A 24,215-nucleotide genomic window follows, 5' to 3' on the forward strand; every position below is an offset into this window, starting at 1 on the left:
AGGCTGCAATGAGGTACAGCGGCCAATCCCTCCATGAATATGTCAACTTCTATTTAAGTTTCAGTTTCAGCTAATATGTAAACCTACCCACATCTTTGACCTCCAGTGTTTCCAATCTTGATGCTAACCATTGCTCCAGCTCTAGCTGTACACCCAGCCCACACTCAGGAATCCAGCTCTAGCTGTACACCCAGCCCACATGGGAACCCAGCTCCAACCACACACCTGGCCCACACTCGGGAACCCAGCTCCAACCACACAACCGGCCCACACTCGGGAACCCAGCTCCAACCACACACCCGGCCCACGCTCCAGAACCCAGCTCCAACCACACACCTGGCCCACACTCCAGAACCCAACTCCAGCCATACCGCCGACCCACTGTCTAGACCCCAGCTCCACCCACAGACCTCCCATGTTCGAATGGTAAATAAACCTTGTTTCCTCCAGTAAGTGAAGAAGGGATTGGTTGTGACATGGGAGTTATATTTGCCAAAATACACTGGCAGTTCACAGGCAGCCTCATTAACTGCTAGCACTTAACTTCCAACAATCAATCTATACGGTACATGCTGATGCAATATGCTTTAATATGCTAGGCATAGTTCATACAAACAGCAGAGCTCACATTATGATATGAGGAAACCATTGTTGGATGCAGGTGTGGCCTTATGACCTGTGATCCAGGTGACAGATTCAGGAAGCATTTTATCAGCAAATTTAACCTAAGTATTGCAAAACATTAATGGTCAGATTCAAGCATTACATAGCTTTCTAATTTAATGTCAGTAAAATCTGTTAATCTAAGATCCAACAATTCAGGTAATTACATCTATATTCTTTGTTAATTAAGTGGAATAACTTGTTTGTGTCCTCTGAAATTTATCCTTTTACTCTTTTCACCTTCCCTAAATTTTGATTCAAAGCATTTGTATTTTTCTGCAAATGGGTTGAAGATCACAGCGTGGCAAACACAAAGGACAAAAATCCCTGACTTATCTCCCAATTAAGCAGAGTAATGAATAAAATGAAAATTAAATGTGGAGAACTAAATATAATTAACAACCAGGGGGCACCGCTGGGTGAGTAAAGGTAAACAAGCTTGCATTGCTGAGAGCTTTTACTGTCACAGCTTATTTACCGCTTATTTCAACTAATTAATTAAGCACAGGGAAGAGATATGTTTCTGCTTTAGTTTTAATTGCTGTCTACATTTTACTGGAATGAGCTATATCTTGGAAAATGAAATAAAATGTTTTCTTTTAATCATAACTAAATTATAAATAAGATGATAAGGAATTCATTTGAGTTTATTTTTGACATAGAGCAGAGAGGAAGTTTTCTCCCTCCCTCAACGGCCTTCCATCAGTGTGTGATGTCACAAAGAATTAGGACAAAATTTCAAACTAGAAAGTGTACTGAGAGAATAAGCATATATTTGTTGTTGCTAACAATTACGATTGCATATGGAAATTTCAGGAAAAGACTTAATGGCAAAATCATCTGCAAGTTCCTGATGTTGCTGGCAGGAACAACCAGAAGGAGGATTAGTACTAATTTCTGTGATGCAAAGGTAAAGGCAAGATCACCGGAGAAAGGAATATCGACTGAATTTCTCAAGACTGTTTTAAGATTTAAATAGATATTTTTGCCAAAAATATAACATTAGTCTTGTTGAGCACGCAATGGATTGTGACTATATTATAACACAGATTGTTGTTGAGAAGTGCTGAGGCTCTTTACAGATTCCCATCAGAATATTACAGATTTTGTTGTGTCTATTAAAATTCCAATTGCATTGGATCTCTAAACTGGAAATGTATTTTCTTGCCAAATCTGTCGAAAGTTGTAGGCTGTTCTTTAGAATTAAGATTAATAGTTATTCATCCCATTTGTTCAGCTAAGAATTGTGAAATGAAAATGTAAGGAAAAAGTTGAATATTGGCTCAGAGTCCCCAATATCCTTTAAGACTGTCAGAATTTATAGGCTTTTCAAACACATGACCGCACATGAGACATAACCTAACTGCCTCTGGCAGGAGATCAGCTCCACTGACAGTGCAGCACAGTATAAAATATTACCTCTTAATAGGTAGAGCTCATTTTGCATGAAGTGCACACTGACATTAAAATGTTTGTTTAAAGGATTGCCTGATCCAATAGCATACTACTGATGCAATCAATTGACAGGGAAGTTTGGGAGCTATTGCAAATTAATATTGTAAGTTGATGAAATATTTATTGTTCTTTTTCTGGTATCAAATTTAAATCTTTCTAGGTATTTTCATGTCAGTGCTCATTCAGTTAGGGACGTGTAGTGAGCAAACTACAAAATGGATCTTTGTGTAAAAACATATCTTTCACCACTTCACAAACACAGCCACTGAATAAAAGTAAATTGCAATCATTTAAGGACAATGAGTCTTTCAAGACGGTTTACGAAACAATCACCTACTTACTTGAAATGCTGTGTTTGCTTTACAATATCACAGGCAGTTGCAGACTGGTCACCTCCACAGGGTAAATCAAGGAGTTTCTTATATATCGTGGCAACATGAAGGCTATCCTGAGATACAGTTGCAAAGTTAGCATTCCTCCTCCCACAAATGAGTTGGAGGAGCCTCTATAGCAATAACAACATTTTGTGTCATGGTTAATCTGTGAGCTTGACTTGACTATATTGACCACTTGTGTAGTTTCCTTGTTATTCTCCTGTATGCATCCACCTCATTTCTCAACAAAGACTCCACATCAAGCATGCAAATACAAAACAACTTTGAGTCAAAAGTCATGGGGGAACCCTAGCAACTCTTCACAGAAATGCCAGCACATGCACCAAGTTTGGGATTCCCATGATAATTTCCCAATTGTGCAGGAACAGTGTCTCCGTTTAATTGATCAGAGAAGAATGATTGCAAGCAAAAAAAGTAAACATGAGATAATTTATATTATTTAAATTAACTGAGTTTAGTAATATATTTTATGAAATGCTTTTAGTTGTATAAAAGTGTTTCAATATTTGCATATTTTAAAATATTTTTCTTTAGTTGTTTGATTTTTGATAGTTTTTGAATGTTTCCAATGCTTCTGAATGGCTTAGATGTGGATATGTCTCTGCTAGTTGTTAAAGCTCTTTCAATTGTTTCGGGGCTAGTTCTGGCTCCATCATATGACAATAATATTACGCAATGCACTGTTGCCACACAGAACCACCGAGGGTGGAGCTGGCTAGTTGACAGTAACCATAAACTTACCAACTTACGGATTTCAATGGCAAGAGCAAGCAGTTCAGTGCTGGTGGGAAATTCTATGTCCTTAAGGTATTTTTAGATACTTAGAGCATTCTAGGATCCTTGCCGAGTAGAAGCCTCACTCAAAACTCTGCAACCCACAAAGCAACACCTTTGGAGAGGTTTGCCCATATATTTTCAGGCTAGATAAGTCCAGAGTCTAACACACAGGATAATTACAAAGATTCCACAAAGAACAAATTAACAATTTGGCTGGACAGACAAAAGAAAAAAGAACAAATTTAGATCAAAAACTTCATCATTGCTTTCCCAAAGACCCAAGGAGATCAGTCAAGACTTGTGTTAGTTACTGTACTCTACAGCCTCCTTCAAAAAATATTCAAAAGCTTGTCTAGCATTATTTATTTGACAAGGTGTTTGAATGGATCTAGGGTGCTGCTCTAACATCGACATAACACAGTTAATGTCGCTTTTTATTTTATAGTCTCCGAAATCTGCCTTTATCAGTGCAGCCAAGAAAGCACAGCTTAGGACAAACCCTGTCAAAGTGCGATTTTCCGAGGAGGTTACAGTCAATGGAAACAGCTCTGTGAGTACTTGCAACGTTGCGTTAGATGTTAAAGGAGACATTTAAACCACCCACCTCCACTTCATCACCTACCTGCTTGGTGAGAGCGGAGTGGTTGGCAGTTAAGACAATGAGAGGAATTCATGCTGTATTCCTGCCACCTCCACCTTAATGACCAAAAAGTGCCTTGCAAGCCAAGAGATGCAGGAGAGCTCATGTAGTCTTGGTCCCAGAAAGATACTTTGGGCATCTACAGCCACTGACTTCCAAGCCCCAACTGGGGACTCCACTGACTTTGCTTTTCCAATCCCATTCATGATTAACCTTTGTGGGTCCCCAGTATCATCCTGAAATCTACCCCACACCCATCGCTTTCAATTCCTACCCACTGGGAATCAACAACAAACTAAATCAGGAATGGGAAGGGATTTGGGGAGTCCAAAGGCGAGATAGAAAATAAATAAATAGTTCAGTGTATTGTTCAACCCTTGCACATCTAATTGCTTCCTTAGATAAAATGCATCCAATGCACAACTTGATCTGGCAGTAAATTTTAACCTCCATGTCAGAAGATTTAGATTCATATGCCTGACAAGAGACCCAACCAAGTGCATGGCCTACACTGAAATTTTTGTACAGGAGTGAGGAAGTAATGTATAGCTAGAAGTAAATAGTCCCATTTAAAGTCAGGAAGTGTTCCCAGTTTCCCACCAGAATTCAGTTCTCAACCATCACCTCCAAAATAAATTAACTGGTCACTTACCCCCTTGCCATTTATGAGCCCTTTCTATGCACACATTGTCAACAGCATTCATCTACAGTACCTCTTCATCTTCAGAAAAGAAATTAAGTGGCTCTGAAGTGCTTTAGGTTGTCTCATAAATATGGAAGACACTAGTATTTTTGTTATTATAAACGTAAGGAACGTTGTAAATTATCCATGGTGTAGTCACTGATATTTTATGAGACAAACAGTGGATGGGTTAAATGGTCAATTAACTATTTAACTACGGATATATGGCACCATCCTCACTCACTTCACTGGAGTGTTATAAAGCAAAATGTGCCACTCAGTCACAAAAGGAGTTGTTTGGGCAAATATCCAAAAATTGGTGAAAGGGGAATTTTAAAGGAGGATAAAAGGGTTGAAAGGTTTTTCTTGGGGGAGGAGGGGGATTCAGGAGCATTGAACTTTGCCAGCAGCAGATGAGGCCACCAGTAGTAGAATGTTTCTGATCTTGTTGGGGGACCATGACTAGTTCAGTGGATGCATGGCTTGATTGGGGTTACAGCTGAGATGGGACAGTAATGGAGGGATTGAAAACACCAGTGAAAACATTAAAATCTGGTATTTCTTATTCAGGAGCCAATTTAGGTCAGCAAGCGCAAGATTAATGGGTGAATTGGACTGGTGCAAGTTTGGACACAGGCAGCAGTGTTTTGGCTGACCTCAAGTTAACAGAGTGCAGACAAGGGAAGTGAAGATGCACAGCCAGCCAGAAATATTCAGGCCTAGAGATACAAAGGCATGGATGAGGGTTCCTGCAGCAGATGAGCTGAAGCAGAGATGGAGTCAGGTGAGGTTACGGAGATAGAAACAGCCACTTTATGATGCCACAATATGTGTTCAGAAGTTTACCTTCAGATAGAATATAACACCAAGGCTGAGCCTCAAGCAATTGCCAGGGAAAGAAATGGAGTCAAAAATTTTAACCTACCCAATACAGTTTCCTTTTTGTCCAGTACTGAATGGCTAGCAAGTGGTTTGATGACTTTGAGACTGTGGGTGGATCAGGAGATGGTGGTGAGGTGGATTTGGGTGTTGCAGAGTATGTGGATACTAACACCTTGTTTTTAACTGATTTGCCTTATGACAGCATGTGACAAAGAAATAGGAATAGAATAATTCTTTGGAGGACTGCAGAAGTAATCTTGCAGGCAAAGGAAATGAAGCCATTGCACTTGACTCTTTGGCCATGAATAGACTGATAAGAATTGAATAAGCGCAATCCCATCAAGCTGGGTGATGGCAGAGAAGTTTAAAGGAAGACAGTATCATAGACATGGAAGATGCAATAACATTTTTAATGGTGTTAGCTGGGAGATAAATACTGTGCAGGACCCAAGGATCACTACATGTATTTTTCTTTTACAGCAGGCAGCCTGTCAATTAATTATTTCCTCCAAAAGATACCAGTTCTAGAAGTGCAGAGCTTGACCAGGTTTTTAGTTCATCTGGGATTATGTTCTCAAGTATTAACTGGGGTGTAGGATTACAGCCAGATCATTTGGGAGCTGAAAGCAAAAAATATAAGGACAATTTTACTGGTTGCATGGAGGATATTCACAAGAGACACTAGAATAAAATCAACTTCCTTTTGTCTCCATCAGGATCCTATGAAAGAGGAAACTCTAATGTTGATCTCAAACGTGTTGAATGTGTATCTGGAAAACGGTCAGATGAAATCGTTCACCTTTGATAGCAGAACAACTGTGAGGGTAAGATCATCTTAAAATTACAATCACTCTGATTAAAGAATAAAGAGTCATGAATATCTGCAATTGGAAACTTAACTGGGTAAAGTATGGGAACTTGGAAATTCAGTTGAGCTTTGTTTTTAATTACTGGTGGAAAATATGTGCCTAAGGATTCTGCACACAAATGTGCTCCTATCCCATGCCTGGAGGGCTGCCTTCAGTGGTTTGGGTTGGGTTACTCCATGGATATCCTGTGTTCATTAAAATAATTCAAGCAGATCCTTACAGGACACCATTGTGAATTGTTCTGGTCCAGCATTTGCTTGTGATAAACAAACCAAGCAGCTCAGGGTATTAAATATCATCAAGCTCCCTACAAGAGTACTACATGAAGGACTCAACAATAAAATTCATTTTCAATAATTTCACACATAAAATTGCAAATAGCACAATGACTGGGGCTAATGTTAGAACATCATCATGTGATGTAGGAGTGAGTAAATGTATTCTGCTTTCAAAATTCAGTTCAATTAATATACCAGCCTTTGTATTCCTCGAATAATGAATGTTCAATTTACAAATTTTTACTATTACATTCTTGACTCCACAGGATACCTGTTCTCAATTTATGGTGTTTTTTCACAGAGCAAAAGTGCACCAAACTCCACCCACAATGCATATTGTGCAGTATTTCCTCCCATGCCATTTTGCAGTGCTCTGCTTGTTATCAGGATTCAGGAGAATTTATTCTGTGAGCCCTTCAAAAAGGCTTCAAACCATCTCAGAAGTTTTGAAACTCCTCTAAGAAATCGCAACAAGCTAACTATTAATACTAAGCTGGATGTAATTAATGAAAATGAAAAAAAGTGCATTAGCCATTCACTAAATCCTGCCGCATTGATGGTGTGAACCATCCTTAACAACAAAGACAAAATAAAATTTACTGCTCAGGCTGTTACCCCTGGAAGTGCATCACATGTTACGAAGGGCAGAAATGTTATAATGGAGTGAATGGAATAGGGTTCAGCTTCTGATTAGAAGATGAGAATCAACAGCACGTACCCTTGAGCTTCAGAATGATCCAGGAAAAAACAAGATTGTTAAGGCAATACTTGAAAAAAGGGAGAGAGGATTGCTAGATCTTCTGAAAGTGCTCATACATCAAGGCCAGCCACGGCTGGTTTGAACATTTCCAGAAGCTGACAGTCCTGGATAATATTCGTCTTATGGGGCAGGCAGCAAGTACAGATTCCATGGCAACAGAAAATTTTCCAAGGGGGCTGAAACAAATCATCACAGGGTAGCTTCTGTCCTAAACAAGACTTGATGCAGATAAGATGTAGCTCTTTTGAAAACGGATGCCCTCACATTCCATCATTTCGAGGGATGTGAAAAATGGACCAGGCTGCAAGGTGGCTGAAGATTATCTTATCTCTCTCCTTGGACACAGTGCCTCAGTGACTGTAAAGTTAAATCTTTCTTGATCAACCACTCAGAGAACCCAAAGATCCTGAAAACATATTCAAAGACCAAATGGCAATTGAACAAAAACACCAGGATGACTGCACTCCTCTTTCAGGTTTATATCATGTGGTTTCTCTTCACCTTCATTGAAACATGGGAGGAATAACCCGGAAAACAGAGCTTTGTTCTTCATTGGCAATGCTCTTGGATATCCAGTTAACATCTGGGACATGGATGACAACATCCAAGAAATGTATTTGCGACCTAATATCACTTTACTGCTACAACCCAAAGACCAGAATGCTATTCAAGGCAGAATGTATTGAGCCATATCATTTCACAGTCAAGGGGCAATGACCAAACCCACCATTCAGGAAATTTGGAAGTGGTACAACATCAATGTAGTCATAAGCTACATCAACATCTCTCTGGATAATGTAACCTATGCAACAAGGATTGGTTAATGGAGGAAATTACAACCAGAGTATGTCCACAAATTTTATAGATTTTCAGAATTTAAAACTCTCCAAGAGGACACTGTCAGGTTGCCAAATAAAGCTGGGTTTGATGAGGTGGATCAAGGCAATGTGGAAGAAGTGCTGAAATCCCATGGCAAAGAGCTCACAGGTGAGGATCTGTTAGATCTTGAGCAACAGAGGTCACAGGAAGAGCAAGAAGCCACCAACATACTAGCACCACAGCCATCTAAACAGCTGGTCATGAAGAACTTTTTGTAGGTGTTCCACATATTGAGAAAGTGATAGCCTTCTTCAAAGACAATGACCCAATTAAATGTGACCTTGCTTTGCTGTAAGACCAATACCAGAAGAAAAAGAAGAAAGCTGTCCAAGTATCCATCAAAACCTTCATTAAGCCTTGTTCATCAGCCATCCATGAACAGTTCAGGAAGAAACATTGCAAGCTACATCAAGCTCAGATTCACCAACACCAGCATTAACAACTCTGCCTCTCACTTCCCCCCACTGACATCTAGGAGCAGGAGTAGATCCCTCAGCCACAAACACGCTCAACTGGCTGGAATACAATTGTATGGACTTAGAGGAGAATATGCAAGTAGTGGTGTTTGCATGTACTTGAAGCCTTTGTCCTTCATCATGGTAGAAGTTGCATATTTGGGAGATGTTGTCAGAGTAACCCAGGCAAGTAACTGCAGCATGTTTTCAAGAAGTGTGCAGCTTGCAGCCACTGTGTGCCAGTGATGGAGGGAATGAATGTTCAGAGTAGGGGAAGCTGTTTTGCCTGGATAACATCCAGCTTCTTCAGAGTTGTTGGAGTTGCAATCACCCATGCAGCTGGAGAGTACTTTATCATGCTCTTTAAATGTACTTTGTAGATAGTGGAAAGTCTTTGGGGTGTGAAAAGCATACCCAGCTTCTGACATGTTTTTGCATAAGAAAAACTTATGCTGCTGATCCAGCTGAGTTCTGGCCAGTGGCCACATCCAGGATGCTGCTGGTAGGGTCTTGATGACGGTAATGCCATTGAACATCTCGGGTACAAGGTTAGACTCCCTCTTGTTGGAGGTGGTCAGTGCCCAACATTTGTTTTTGTAGCAAAGGTAACTTACCACATCTCAGCCTGTGCCTGAATGTTGCCGCGGTCTTGCTGCATGCAGCTTTTTTGTTTTCAGAAGGGTGATGAATGGAATTGAACATGGTGCAATCATCAGCAAATGTTCCCACTTTTCACCTTATGATGGAATGAAGATCATTGATGAAGCAATAGAAGCTGGTTGGGCCTAAAGCGCTGCCTTGAGGGACAGCTGCAGTGATTTTCTGGGCCTGGTTGCTTAACTACTATCAATGACAGCCACCGCCTCTGCACAAGAAATGATTATAACCAAACAACATGGCCCAGTGGCAAGTGATTTCAGTGTGAAATCTGCTTCACCATGTTTAATAAAATTGGCTGTTCCTCCCTTGCAAATCCAGTAATAGAAGTTCTCAGGTTCTGACTTACACAATGTTATATTTTTGTAGGACGTGATTCTCACACTACAGGAAAGGTTGTCTCTCAGGTGCATAGAACACTTTGCACTGGTGCTGGAGGTGGGCAATGAAGGACCAGAAAAGAAACTTCTTCTGCTACATGAAGCAGAGACTCTGATACAGGTCAGTACAGGCAAGAGCCAGCACCACACTCATTCTGTAAAAACTATTTCCTTTCATTTTCCTTTTAATAATTTTTCCTTCTCTTACCATCTTTTCCGTCCATGCAGTAGTAACTTGTGATAGGTTAGGATTCTCTGGAATATAAACTTGCTTGATCCTCTAATGCTTGTGCACACTACATATCAAGCTACTGCCAGCATAGGATTGGATGATCATTGTGAACAGGAATCCTGTATCTTTGCCATTGCCTGTAAACTAGTGATTAAGAGGTTGGTTGCCACAGATCAAATTAATGATATGAGAAATGAAGAGATAGCTTACTCTGAAGAGCAAATTTTAACCTTAAGGAGCTCAGGTAGGAGATTAAACTGGTCCAAATAACACGGCACACAGGTCCTGCTATTTTCACATAAACTTAATCTGCTCTTCCAAGGGAGAGCAGCAGAGTCAATCTGTACAAGCTACATTCAACCCTGATGTGCCTGAGCTTTTAACTGGAGCCCCATGGGTAATCTACTGCAGCTTCCTCATCAGGCCACCCTGGAGGTAAGAGAAGCCAAGGCAAAAAGAAGCCTAGGAAGGTAAATAATATTTTTCAGCATTTTATTGAGCCTGGAAGAGAGGGGATTCTGGCTGTGGCCTGACAGGAAAATCCTGCAGCTCTCAATCTCCAGGTTTACTCCCCACCTGATTGTGAAGACCTCATAGTTGCCTTTCCAATCACTCACTTGAATACAAGGGATCGATCTTATGAATCCACAGGGAGAGCCTCCCACTAGCCTGCCCCAAGAAACATTTACAGGTCGTGGATGGATGGGGAATAAATCTGCCCTCATCTTCAGCAATGAGCCAATCCTCATAGGAAAATCGTACATTTCCTGTTCTAATACCAGCTATCTATTTGAGAACAATTGCGAAATTCATGGCAACTTTGTTCCAGTTTGCGCTGAATTTGTTTTCCTGGTCAATTGAAATTAGATGTAGCTTTATCATGTGGTACTCTTACATGTTGGCAGCAAGAGGCACTTTAACCAATCTGCCAGGGTTGGTTTGGAGCCCATGTGCCAGTATTAACAGGGCAGTATGGGCCTCCATGAATCATTGAATATTCTCCAGTTAGACTCTGTATTCTAAATTTGCAGCCAAAATTTAGTGTAAATATTAATACACATCTACAGAGCATAAACTGATGTTACATTGTGTAAAATACGTATTTTATATATATGAGTAATTGTTTCAAGTTGCCATTTAATAATTGGGAAACTTCCCTTTTACTATACAGAGTGATTTGCCTTTACTTAACCTTAACAGATTTAATGAGACTCAAATACATTTATTCTATATTAAGATTCTGTTTTTAATTTCCAATGCTAGGTTGTGCAGCGTAGTCATTTTAACACCATGAAATGCATCCTCAGAATCACCTTTTTTCCAAAGGACCCAATTGACCTACTGAGGAGGGACCCAGTGGCATTTGACTACCTATATGCTCAGGTAAGATCAGTAGCAAAATGGCATTTTTGGCAAAGATCTAGGAAGAAAGTATGAACAGAACTGAAGACCACAGAACATGCATAGAAACCTTTAGAAAAATGCCTGACCACCCCCATCCCCAACCCAAAGGCAATAACTCTTGAAATCGGATTCCCTTCTGACTGATACAACTATCCTCCATGTTAACTCAACACCCTCCCCACCAGACCTGAACCACAGCATACCCGAGTTAATACATGGCAGGGCTAGTGGAGGAAAGGCTACCATGTGTGTTTTCAAACTATTGTACATAATGCCTTATAGAATATTGCTGTAGGGTGGGAAGGGTGTTGTACACACAAATATTCACTAGCCCTGCATCTACACGTAGATAAGATATCTTTATTAGTCACATATACATCGAAACACACAGTGAAAGGCATCTTTTGCGTAGAGCATTCTGGGGGCAGCCCGCAAGTGTCACTACACTTCTGGCACCAACATAGCATGCCCACAACTTCCTAACTCATACGTCTTTGGAATGTGGGAGGAAGCCGGAGCACCCGTAGGAAACCCAAGCAGACAGGGGGAGAACGTACAAACTCCTTACAGTCAGTGGCCGGAATTGAACCCGTGTCACTGGCATTGTAAAGCGTTATGCTAGCTGCTACACTACCATGCCTGCCCACCACCACCGTCACCAGTTTAATGTGCACTTTGAGGCAAAATACAATTTCTAGGCCTATGAATCCTTATAATGCATACCTAAAGCTCTTATTCCTTTACTGCCACATGACTAAGGAATATAACTGATCCTTCCCCAATACCTTGTGAACCTGAACATCCTAAATTGAACAAGGCAGCCTCACCATTATAGAAGCACATTCCACCAGTGAGTACAATTACTCAATTTTAGCCCTAATGAAATGTAGTCTCCACTGAAAACCTGTGCTTGCACTTTTAATTATGGCCTGTGCCCCCATTGGAGATTTCATCATGTAGAAAGACAGAACTCAACCAAAGGCAGCCCTCGGGTCTCATTTGCATCAAGCTAATGAGTCCAAGCAAACTTACTAACAAAGACCATTGAATATTGGGACCCTCCTGAAACCACAGAAAGATCTCACGAGTGGTCGAGCAGTTGGAAGAACTGAGGTTGGCCAATGACGGAAACAACCAGGGATGAAGACAGAAAGAGCATAACAACCAGGCGGGATCAGGTTAGCAATCAGGAAAGACATCATGGGGTAACTGGGAGGTGCTGAGGTAGCATCTTGAATGTACTCAAGAATCACAACCCTCTGGGACAGACAATTCCAAACATTCAGAGCACCTTGAGTGAAGAAAGTTCTATTATCAGTCCAAAATGGCCAATCTCTTATTCTGAGGCTGTGACTGTGACCTTTAGTTCTAGACACTCCAGCCAGGAATATACTGGTATTGGTATTGGTTTATTATTGTCACTTGTACTGAGGTACAGTGAAAAGCTTGTCTTACAAACCGATCGTGCAGGTCAATTCATTATACAGTGCAGTTACATTGAGTTAGTACAAAGTGCATTGATGTAGTACAGGTAAAAACAGTAACAGTACAGAGTAAAGTGTTACAGCTACAGAGAAAGTGCAGTGCAGTAAGGTGCAAGGTCACAACAAGATAGATCGTGAGGTCATAGTCCATCTCATTGTATAAAGGAACCGTTCAATAATCTTATCACAGTGGGGGAGAAGCTATCCTTAAGTCTGGTGGTACATGCCCTCAGGCACCTGTATCTTCTACCCGATGGAAGAGGAGAGAAGAGAGAATGTCCCGGGTGGATGGGGTCTTTGATTATGCTGGCTGCTTCACCAAGACAATGAGAGGTAAAGACAGAGTCCAAGGAGGGGAGGCTGGTATCCGTGATGCGCTGGGCTGTGTCCACAACTCTCTGCAGTTTCTTGCGGTCCTGGGCAGAGCAGTTGCTGTACCAAGCCGTGATACATCCAGATAGGATGCTTTCTATGGTGCATCAGTAAAAGTTGGTGAGAGTCAAAGGGGACAAACCAAATTTCCTTAGCCTCCTGAGGAATTAGAGGCGCTGGTGAGCTTTCCTGGCTGTGGCATCTACGTGATTTGACCAGGACAGGCTGTTGATGTTCACTCCCAGGAACTTGAAGCTCTCAACCTCAGCACCATTGATGTAGACAGGTGCATGTATACTGCCCCCTTTCCTGAAGTCAATGACCAGCTCTTTTGTTTTGTTGACATTGTTATCATGACACCATTCCACTAAGCTCTCTATCTTCTTCCTGTACTCCGACTCATCGCTGTTTGAGATATGGCCTACAACGGTGGTATCATCTGCAAACTTGTAGATGGATCTAGAGCAGAATCTGGCCACACAGTCATGAGTGTATAGGGAGTAGAGTAGAGGGCTGAGGATGTTTTCCCAGCATCTGTTGTAAGAAGTGTATTTTCTAAACTCTTCCTTTCTAATTTATGAGCCAGCAAAATATTTTACTTTTTTTGTTTTATGTTCCTTGAAATTTTAATACTTGGTTTCTCTTTGTCCTTTGAATTGTTTTTTAACTTCTTTCTGAATTTGTTGGTATTCTTTGTCATGCTGTCCTCTGCTGTCAATGTTTGTCTCTTGGCCTCAGTTTTACCCTTTTGTCACTTTTCCCTCCTTGTGTCTCAATGGTCTTTAACTTGTTCTTATTCTTAGCAAAATATATTTTACCTGGAATTTATTGAATGCCACGTAGAATGTTTCCCCTTGCTATTTTACCTCACCTTTTCCCAATATTGTGCATTTTTCTTTGCAAAGTTCCTTTTTCAGATTTTCAATGTGATCTTTTCTCCCATGTATTAGACTGGGCTTCGTCGTGTTTATAACCTAATTATGTTAAATGTAATTGCCTTGAAGTTCCCCTATTTTTCTTTCTGCCTGCTTCAATCTCTATTAGTAAATCCAGCAGTGAATCCTCATTTGTTTGGCTTATTACACAGGGGTACTTCACAAGTCACTGATTAACATTAGCAAATTTGGTTTTCCAATCTGGACACTCAGAGCTACGTACCCCACCGTACTGTAGAAAAGACATTCACACGGGCTGTGCGCTGCAGTGCGGGGAGCCTAACACCCCCGCAGCAAAGACTCCTCCATGTCTCAATGTGGAGAAGCTGCCTGTAAGGGTTGCTATTGGGTGGGGTGAGGCAAGCAGTGTGGCCGCTCATTGCTAAGATGTTGGGCTCAGGGCCTGGTCCTAGACAACGTGGTGAGTTAGGCCATTGCTAGGCACCTGCTGTATTTGTTGACAGATGCCCGGATCCTGCAGTCTCTCTCATTGGTCTGTCAACACATGAAGCAGCCACTGTCAATCACCAGCAATGACCTGCACTCAAAATGCCAGCCAGGATGCAGCCCTGAACTCCACATCTCAGCACTGAGTAGCCGCATTGCTTGCCCCAGCCGACTCAACACCAGCCCTCACTGACAGCCTCTCCACACTGAACTGTTAGTGATTCATTGCCATCAGAGTGCTGGTTTCCTGACACCCAGGTTCCCAGCAAAGCATAATGCAGCAACAGGAGGACAACAGCACTGTCAGTAACACATCTCTAAATATATAATGCTATAATGCCCCCTTATAATGATCACAAAGTGCTGGAGGAACTCAGCAGGTCAGGCAGCATCTATTGGAGGGAAATCAACAGTCAACGTCAGGATGAAGGGTCTCGGCCCAAAACGTCGACTGTCCATTTCCCTCCATAGATGTTGCCTGACCTGCCGAGTTCCTCCAGCATTTTGGGTGCGTTGCTCCAGATTTCCAGCATCTTCAGTCTCTCTTGTATCCCCTTATAATGCTGATTCTGTTCGTGTTCTCGTTCCTAGGAATGCATTCTAAGCACCAAATGAGGTATCAATATACAGTGGGTTAGCAAGGTGATCTGCAAAAATTGTATGATCTCTGGTTTCTTATCTACCTTGCTCATTCTTTTGAACAATTAATTTTGAAGTAATTAAAATTCCCCATGGTTGTTACTATATTGTTCTATTTACTCATTTTCTTAATGTGTTCGCATATTTCTTGCTCCTACTCCCTTTTCTCTATTAGTTGTACTGTAGACTGCCCTTTTTATTGTGATTGATCTTTTATCAATATCTGTGTGGATCACTGATAGCTGTGTCACATTTTGCTAATTTCATTTTATTATCTCAAATAAGTACAGCCACTCTATTTTCACCTTTTCTCTTTTCAAGACCTTGTTTCTTTCACAATATTGGTGCAATTAATTTAAATGTCAGTGCTTATTTTTCTGTGTCTACGTCTCTGCAATCCTTACAAATGGTTCCATCCAGTGTAGTGCTGTCACCATTTTCCCTGTTCTGTATTGTGCCAATTGGTGTATGTATAACTTAACTGATTCGTAATGGCTGTTTCTCACATTGTTACACATCAGACCTATAACTCTTTACCTCACTTATTATCTTCTCCTTTAGTTTAATCTGTCCTTTGTTCTCCTTTCTGACTGAAGTGATATTTGGGCTTGTTTCATTTATTGTCTCACTGGACTATTTGTCTCACTTTTTTAAACCCTTCATTATCTTACAATTTATCCTTTCCACAAGGACACCAGTTCCATTACCATTCAGGTAGACCCCATCCTATTGACACAGCTCCTTCCTGATCCAGTACAGCTGTCAATCTCCCATCAAAGAAACTCATCTCTCCTTTAAAAGGAAAAAAAAAACTACAGATGCTAGAAATCTAAAATAAAAACAGGAAATGCTGAAATACTCAGCAGGTCAGGCAGCATACATGAATGGAGAACGTCTCAGGTTAATGACCTATCATCAAAGCCTTCTAAGCCCTTTAGTAGGTGCTTATTCTCATCTTTCTGCACGTGTCAATTTGCACATGGCCTATATCTTTAATTAATTCTGTCTAACTTAGCTCTTAGCTCCTGGTGATCCCTCAGCTGGAACATCTGCCTGATCCCACCTTTGTTATTTGATCCAATGTTGATCTTGACAATGGATTTTCTCCCTTCTTTTCCAGATTCTTCCCTAGTTGTCTCTTATTCTTGCATTATTTTATGGACCTTGACCATAGCCTAAGTGGATAATATCTATCTACCTAATTATAGAATCCCCTTTCATTTCCACTTTTCATTTTGCTTTTCCAAAGCTCAACCCCATATACATTTCTCACTCACAATCCACCCCGCCTGCCTCCCAAAGGCCATCCAGGAAAGTCTTAGGAACCATACTCAGCCACATTCAGTTCCCATATTGAGTTAACTACCTTTTCATTTACCACAAATGCATCATCCATCTCACTTCCAAATAACCTGCTGCAAAACACTGCACAGATATGCGTACGTCGATAAATTCAATCACGTTCACTGGATCAATATCCCTTCCTCCCTAAGATGATATCATCCCATCAAAAGGCTGCACTTACCCAAGCTAATCAACTACAAAGCAATAGCTTTCAAACAAACTCAGTCAATATTCCTTCTTGTTATATAGTCTTGACCAATGTATCAATAAAATTATGTACATTTTCCTGATCTTAATAAATAATCTCATTCAGCAATACCTATTTCAAGGAGGTATGTTTATACCTCCAGCATTCCATTCTTAATTTCAATTTTACTGTCAGTTAATTAATAACATTAAGTGATAAAGTGGATACCTCTAATAAAAATGAATTTACCCTTTTATGGACATACTGTATGTCTCTTGGAAGGTTCCAAAAATTATGCTGTGTGATGTTTACACATGAATGTTTAATTTGTTGATTTGAGTTGTTTGCTCCCTTGATAGATAAACACATAAAATAAATAGGAATACATTTTCTTTAAATGATGTTTATAGTACAATGTTTGAATTTCTAGTTGAGCAGAAACAGTAGGCTTGGATCTGCTTCTCCATGCAATACAACAACATAAATCTTCCCAATCTACCTTGTAAAAGTACAACTTTAATTAATTATTACCATGTCCAGAATCCCTTGGCTGTCCCCACACTTCTACTCCCACCCCAGACCCACAATCTTCTTTCTTCATGCTGAGATACAGCTCCATTGAGAATGCCATCCCGTTGCCCTTCCAGCAAGAGGCAGTCTTCATGAATAACTCTGGACAAAGGTATCCAGATATTTAAGCATGCTCAAAAATGAACAGGTGGGGGGTAATTCTGTGCCAGTTTGTTTAGGCCCAAGGTGTGCATTGCATTGAATGTTTAGCCTAGAGAGTTGTATACAAACACTGAGTCTCCCCAGGCAGCTGAAAGTGAAAAAGGACTTGATGAAGGTTGTACCACGTGTTCTTTTGTCTATATTTATAACAAGAGTATGAGGAGATCTGGAGCTGAATGGTCTTGGCAAAACCCAAACTCAGTATCAGTGAACAGGTTATTAAAGAGTAGATGCTGTTTAAGGGTGGAATCAAAGAAGTCTCCCATTACTGTGCTGATGATTGAGAGTAGTGATGGGTAGTAATTGGTTAAATCATATTTGACTTGCTTTTCATGAACAGAACATACCTTGAGAATTTTCCACAATGTAACTGCAGTGGAATAGCTTGGCCAGAGTCAAGACAATTCTAGAGCACGTCTTCAGTACTACAGCTGGGATGTTGTCTTGTCATATTGCTGCATCCAATGTTCTCTACCATATCTTGATATTAAATGGAGATGGTGTGGATCTCAGGATGAAGCCAAAATGGATCATCTGTGCAACATAACTGGCCGAGCATGGTTGTGAATGCTTTAGCCTTGTCTGTACCATTCACATGGTGAGCCCCTCCATCAAAGATGGAATTCTTGGAGCCTCCTCCTCTCTTTAGTTACATAATTGATGCGGTCAGAACTTAGATTTAATCTGTTGATTGTGGGATCTCTTACCTGCCTGTTGAATGTTTTTTCTTTCTCTGTTTAGCACATCTAATAGCATTTATGGCATTTTAAGTGTCCTGTGATAAAAGTTCATCAGGTTGGTTCCTCTTTTTTTTTGTACACCTGCTGCTCCTAGCATCAGCTTCTGCACTGTCATTAAACCAGGGTTGATCCCTTGCTTGATTATAATGGTAGAGTGACAGACTTGCAGGTCATAAGGTTATAGGTTGTATTTGTATACATTTCTCTGCTGCTGATATTCCACAACCCTCATTTGAGTGCAAAATCTATTCAGAGTCTATCCAATTTAGCACAGTTGTAGTGTTCCTCATATTGGTTTGCTCACTACCTGCCATTGACCTAGTCAGGTATCTGTGTCCTTCAGGGCTCAGCGAACTTGGTCATTGATGGTGCTTCCAAGCCACTTGTGATGATAGACATTGGAGACTCCCAGCCAGTGTACATTTTTCAGTGCTTCTTCCATGAGTTGTTCGACATGGAGGAGCATTGTTTCATGAAGTGGGGAGAGAGTGGCAACCAGGGAATAAGAACTGGTCAGGATTTGGAATGGAGCTAGGAAATGTGCTGCATAAAGAGAGGGAAATAACTACATGGCACTCACACTCATATAAAGAATATGAGAAACCCAATATGATATTAGATATATTAAGAAATAATTAGTATAAAAAATGGAGATCTTTCCTCAGTAGCCAAATGGACAAACAGATCTCCAAAGTCCTAGGGCTTTCAAGCCAAAACAATTCCAAGGTCAAATTGTGTTGTGTGCTGATTTAGGAAATTTTATCAGAAGAGTGGTTTGAATTACTCTACTTCACTTCAGTGCTTCTAAACTATGAATTAGCAAATTAATTTAAATTTCTTGTTCTATTTTCTATCTTTTGACTCCTGCTACGAATTTCATAACTAGATTTGTGTCAAGTGAAGACAGGTCTGAGAAGATGTCTCTCCCACCTCCCACCCTCCACAGCTACTCACCACAGCTCCCCCACCTGCCCTCCAACCAACCCTTTCCCCTTTCCTCAAGGGCCCTGACAACACTCTCCTCTCCAGTTTTACATATGAAAATTATCATTTGAGAAAAATACCAGGTGGCAACTTTCCCCACCAAAAAATCAATGGCTTCCTGAGAGGAGACAGGAAATTTGGGAAAGTAAAAATGTGTGTCTGTTTCTAATATTTACTGGATAACTTCAGAAGTTATTACTTTCCTTCTGCAGAGCTGCAGCGATGTGATGAAAGAACGATTCAGCGGCGACTTAGCGGAAAATATAATGCTGCAGTTGACTGCGCTGCATATCTACATCACAGTCTCCAGTGCTAGAACCAATCAGAAGATCACCCTCAGAAATGTTGAGTAAGTATTTTTTTTATATTTACTCATTTTTCAGAATGTGAATATGACTAGCAAGGCCAGCATTAATTGACCATCCCTAATTGCTGTTAAAAAGATGGTGATGAGCTATTTTCTTGAACCACAGCAGTCTTTTTGCTTGGCAGCAAAGGACAAGTTCTGGAATATAATTCACTGAGCATAGGGCAACTGAGAATTCTGATGCACCAGAACTTTTAGGTTAACTTGAGCCGTAATATTTGTTTTTCATAATATCTGCTTTTACCATGCAAAGATGTCTAAAATTTTACAAATTAAGATCTTCTAAAATTGTCAGGAAACAGAATATTCAGCAAAAGTATGTACATAAAAGGCAAATTAGATCCCAATACATTTATGCCCTTTTCTTAAAGTTTCATGGACTGAAAATGAAAGATATAATATTGCTTCTAATCGTGTGCTCCTTGTGAGAAGGTAAATAAAAGGCACTCCAATCAGGTTCCAGCTGGAGGAAAAGAGAACCCAGATAAGGGAGAAATTAATCTGAAGGTACCTGAGTAATTAAAGGAACTCAAACAACAAATTGAATCCTGGAGGGCAGTCCACAATTTGAGCAAAAATGGTCAAGGTAATGTGTAGCCTAAAAGACTATACATGAGATCTACAGGAAAGAACCTACAAGAGATGGTGTCCAGCTAAAAAAACAAACTAATTCATGGAATTGATATTCTGAATAGTTAGATATCAAGGCCATGAAAAAGTCTCAGTTATATGAATTATTAACAATGTAGGGGAAATGGCCCACACAAACAGTCAGTATTCTTTGAATGTTATTAATTTATCAGTGCTTGGGAACAAACAAAAGCACCTCATTCCTAACAACCCCTCAAAGGCACTCATATCTCTCCCTCCCAGTGCTGCTTTTACTACCCTTAATTCCATTTCCAGCTCTGAACAGCTGCTGTTCTAGGGACAATGGCACACGGAGGGTGGGATTTATAATTTTACAAAGGTCGGGAATTCGGACTTGTTCAATTTCTTCAAAAACCAAGAATATCACTGAAATGGAAAGAAAAGGGTAACACAGAGGGAGGAGAAAGAAAGAAACCAGCATTAATTTTGTATATTAATATTCTGTGATGCTGTCAGGCCCTTGAGAAGGTGATGGTGAGGTGCCTTCCTGGACCGCGGCTGTCCTTTTGGTACTGATATTCCCACAGTGCTGCTGAATAAGAAGTTCCAGGATTTAGACACAGCAACAATGAAGGAATGGCAATGTTTTTCCAAGTGCCGGGGAGAATTAGAAAATGGTTCAACATGAACTGAGAAGAAAGGTACAACAAGCTGGTTTGAATGGAAGGGGAGAATGAGGAAAATAACAACATGAATTGAGGAGGGGGAATAAACTATATGGGGATAACATTGATAGACCATGTCTGCTTAGACTAACAGCAGACCTAATCCCAGTTTCTTCTCAACAACAGTCCTGTTCCCCCTCCATAAACACTGTACCTACTCCTCACTATCATGGGAAGAACAGTGTGAGCTGAGAGTGGGTGAGAAGAAAACTACCTCTGCACTTCCATAGCAATTGTGTCACTAACTTAAGAACAGCTTTCAATAGCCTTCAATTTGAACACAAAATAGCCTTCAATTTGAGCACAGGAAATTAAGGAAAATCTGCACAAATCTGAGACAAACAACAGATTACCTACATTACTACCAACGCTTGCCTCTGTCAGCTTGAACAAGGGAAGTCCCAAAGGTTTTAGAGTTGTAAATGTAGTGCATAAGTGTTTCTTAAGGAAAGTATGCAAGCCAATACTCATGTTGTTTTCTGTTCATTAATGACCTAGAAATTATTAGCAAATAGAAGTCTTTCCAGTCCCTGGGTACTGCAGCAGTAGCATGATAATGTTCAACGTGACCTGAAAGTGAAGCAATTTAAAACCAGCAGCAGTTGAGAAATTGTATGCAGACATGCTTGGAATAGACCTGGCTAGGTTACAGTTCAAGCTTCCTGTAAAATAATAATTTGCATAATCACAGATGTTTAATCTACCTTGAACCACACAATCCAACAGAGTAAAAGAACATAATTTTTTCAATTCTTCTTTCTATTAATGCTCTTCATTAATGTACTGAAGAGTGGTACATTGGTGTAATTTTCTCAGTACAGTTGGGAATAGATTTATCACCAAAAATAAGCATTTTAACAGGGTATCCATTTCTCCACCTGTATTTCCCTGTACTAAAAATGACTTTAAAAGACTGTACTGTGCTTCTTCAGTCTCTTTAGCATACAATAGTCAGTTTCTCAGCAATTTCAATATTTCAGATATGAAAAGCATAAAGCATATGCATGTATACCCAAGAAAATGTGCATTATTCAAAGGTCTATTCTAAACCACCACAATCCCTAGAATTTCATTATATGGACATAGGAACATGGCCAATTTCTGGGCAGATCCTAATCCTGAGAGTTGCGTGAAAATGTTTTTAAATCACCGTTAAAGCTAATGTAAAACAGGAACATAAGTGCTTTTGGCTATAATTTAAAATCCCCTGATCTTTCTAAGACATAGAAGTCTAACGACCTAATGCATATGAATGGAATTAGTATTGATGGGTACAATGATCAGTGCAGATCCAAAGGGCCCATTACTGTCTTGTACATCTCTGTGACTCAATTTTGGGTTTAGTGGTCATTTCTGCCTGGATTGTACTGACATTAATAATGTAAACTAGCATAAACTCTCCCCTACAAAACTAAGAATGCAGATTAAAAACATTCTCAGTGTAATGAAGTTTCAACTAAACAAATAAGTAAATGTTAGGAATTATAGAACCTACTTAATAATCAATAGAAAATCAGGAAAACACCCTGCCAGACCAACTTTCTCACCGACTTTGAAGTGAAAGCCCAGCTGAACAGCATTCAGCCCAATTACAACATGTATCTTGGGTTCCAATAGGCAAACAGAAGATGTGGTGATTCTGAGAAATTGGTAAAGTAGGAAATAATGAGTATTATTTAGAGGATTATGTTGAATCAGGGAAGTCAACTTTTCATAACAGTTCTGGTGAACAACTATTGGCCTGAAACATTAGGACTGTCGCAGATGCTTCCTGACCTGCTAAGCATTTTCAACATGTTTTGTTTTTATTTCAAATTTCCAGCATCTGCAGTTTTCTTGATTTTTTATTCTAGTGAGTGCCTCAGGTCTTACTACTGAGACCACTACTGTTTCCAATATACGTGAATGGTCAGGTTTCAGAAGCTCTAAGGCAGTAAGAATTACAGTTGATGCTAAACAAATGGTGCTGTGAATCAAAAGTTGTTCAAAAATTACAGAATAGCTTAAACAAAGTATGTAAAATAGTATAATTCTACATTATAGTGGTACAGTGGACAATGAAGAAGGTTGTCTAGTTATAACAGGATCTAGATCAACTGGGAAAGTGGGCAAAGGAATGGCAGATGAAATTTATTCAGACAAGTGTATAGTGATGCATTTTGGGAAGTTAAACCAGGGCAGGACATAGATGGTGAATGGCAGGACCCTGGGGAGTGTTGTAGAACAGAGAGACCTAGGGGTACAAGTACATAGTTCTCTGAAAGTGGCAACACAGTTAGACAGGGTGGTGAAGGCGGCGCAACGCACAAAATGCCGGAGGAACTCAGCAGGTCAGGCAGCATCTATGAAAGGAAATGGACATCAGGGCATTGAATTTGGATGTCATGTTACAGCTGTACAAGATATTGGTGAGACCGCATTTAGAGTACTGTGTGCAGTTCTGGTTGCAAAGCTATAGGAAGAATGTAATTAAGCAGGAGAGGGTGCAGAAAAAATGCGTAAGGATTTTGCCGGTACTGTAGAGCTTGAGTTATAAGGAGAGACTGGATAAGCTGGGTCTGTTTTCTCTGGAGCATAGGAGGCTGAGGAGTGACGTTATAGAGGTTTATAACATCATGAGGGGCATAGATAAGGTGGATGGTCTTTTTCCCAGGGTAGGGAAGTCTAAAATTAGAGAGCATAGGTTTAAGGTGAGAGGGGAAAGATTTAAAGGGGACCTGAAGGGGCAAGTTTTTCCAAACAGAGAGTGGTAGGTATATGGAACAAGCTGCCGGAGGAAGTAGTTGGGGCAGGTACAATTACAACATTTAAAAGATATTTGGACAGGTACATGGCTAGGAAAGGTTTAGAGAGATATGGGCCAAACACAGGAAAATGGAACTCATGGCAGGTAGCTCGGTCAGCATGGATGAGTTGCGCTGAAGGATGTATTTCCCTGCTGTATAACTCTATGATTCTAATAGCAGATAAAATTTAATGCCTGCAAGATTAAAATACAACACCTTAGAAGAAAAAGCAAATAATATCCATTCTTCCTGAATACAGCTCTTCATAGACAACAAATTCAAAGAGTGCAGAGGAGCAAACACAACCAGTAGGATAAAAAGCAGAATGCTGGAAGAATTTAGCAGGTCAAGCAGAATCTCTGAGGGCAAAAGGTATAAGTCAATGTTTTGGATAGAGGACTGGGTTCAATTGGCTTACAATTTTTGCCTCCACAGATGTTGCTTTGACCCACTAAGTTCTTCCAGCATTCTGCT

At 40.3% G+C, this 24,215-nt stretch overlaps 1 protein-coding gene across 1 annotated transcript in view; it reads left to right on the forward strand.

Moving 5' to 3' along the window:
* The window catches only part of frmpd3 (FERM and PDZ domain containing 3), a 92,964-nt gene that overhangs the window by 34,618 nt on the left and 34,131 nt on the right, over positions 1-24,215 (forward strand). Inside the window, exons 4-8 of the mRNA XM_052022313.1 lie at positions 3,736-3,840; positions 6,211-6,318; positions 9,762-9,893; positions 11,268-11,387; positions 19,485-19,621. Of these exons, the coding sequence (XP_051878273.1) occupies positions 3,736-3,840; positions 6,211-6,318; positions 9,762-9,893; positions 11,268-11,387; positions 19,485-19,621 (602 nt within the window). The remainder of the gene's footprint in view (positions 1-3,735; positions 3,841-6,210; positions 6,319-9,761; positions 9,894-11,267; positions 11,388-19,484; positions 19,622-24,215) is intronic.

This window comes from Pristis pectinata, chromosome 8 (genome assembly GCF_009764475.1).
Source record: "Pristis pectinata isolate sPriPec2 chromosome 8, sPriPec2.1.pri, whole genome shotgun sequence".
Classification (NCBI taxonomy): domain Eukaryota; kingdom Metazoa; phylum Chordata; class Chondrichthyes; order Rhinopristiformes; family Pristidae; genus Pristis; species Pristis pectinata.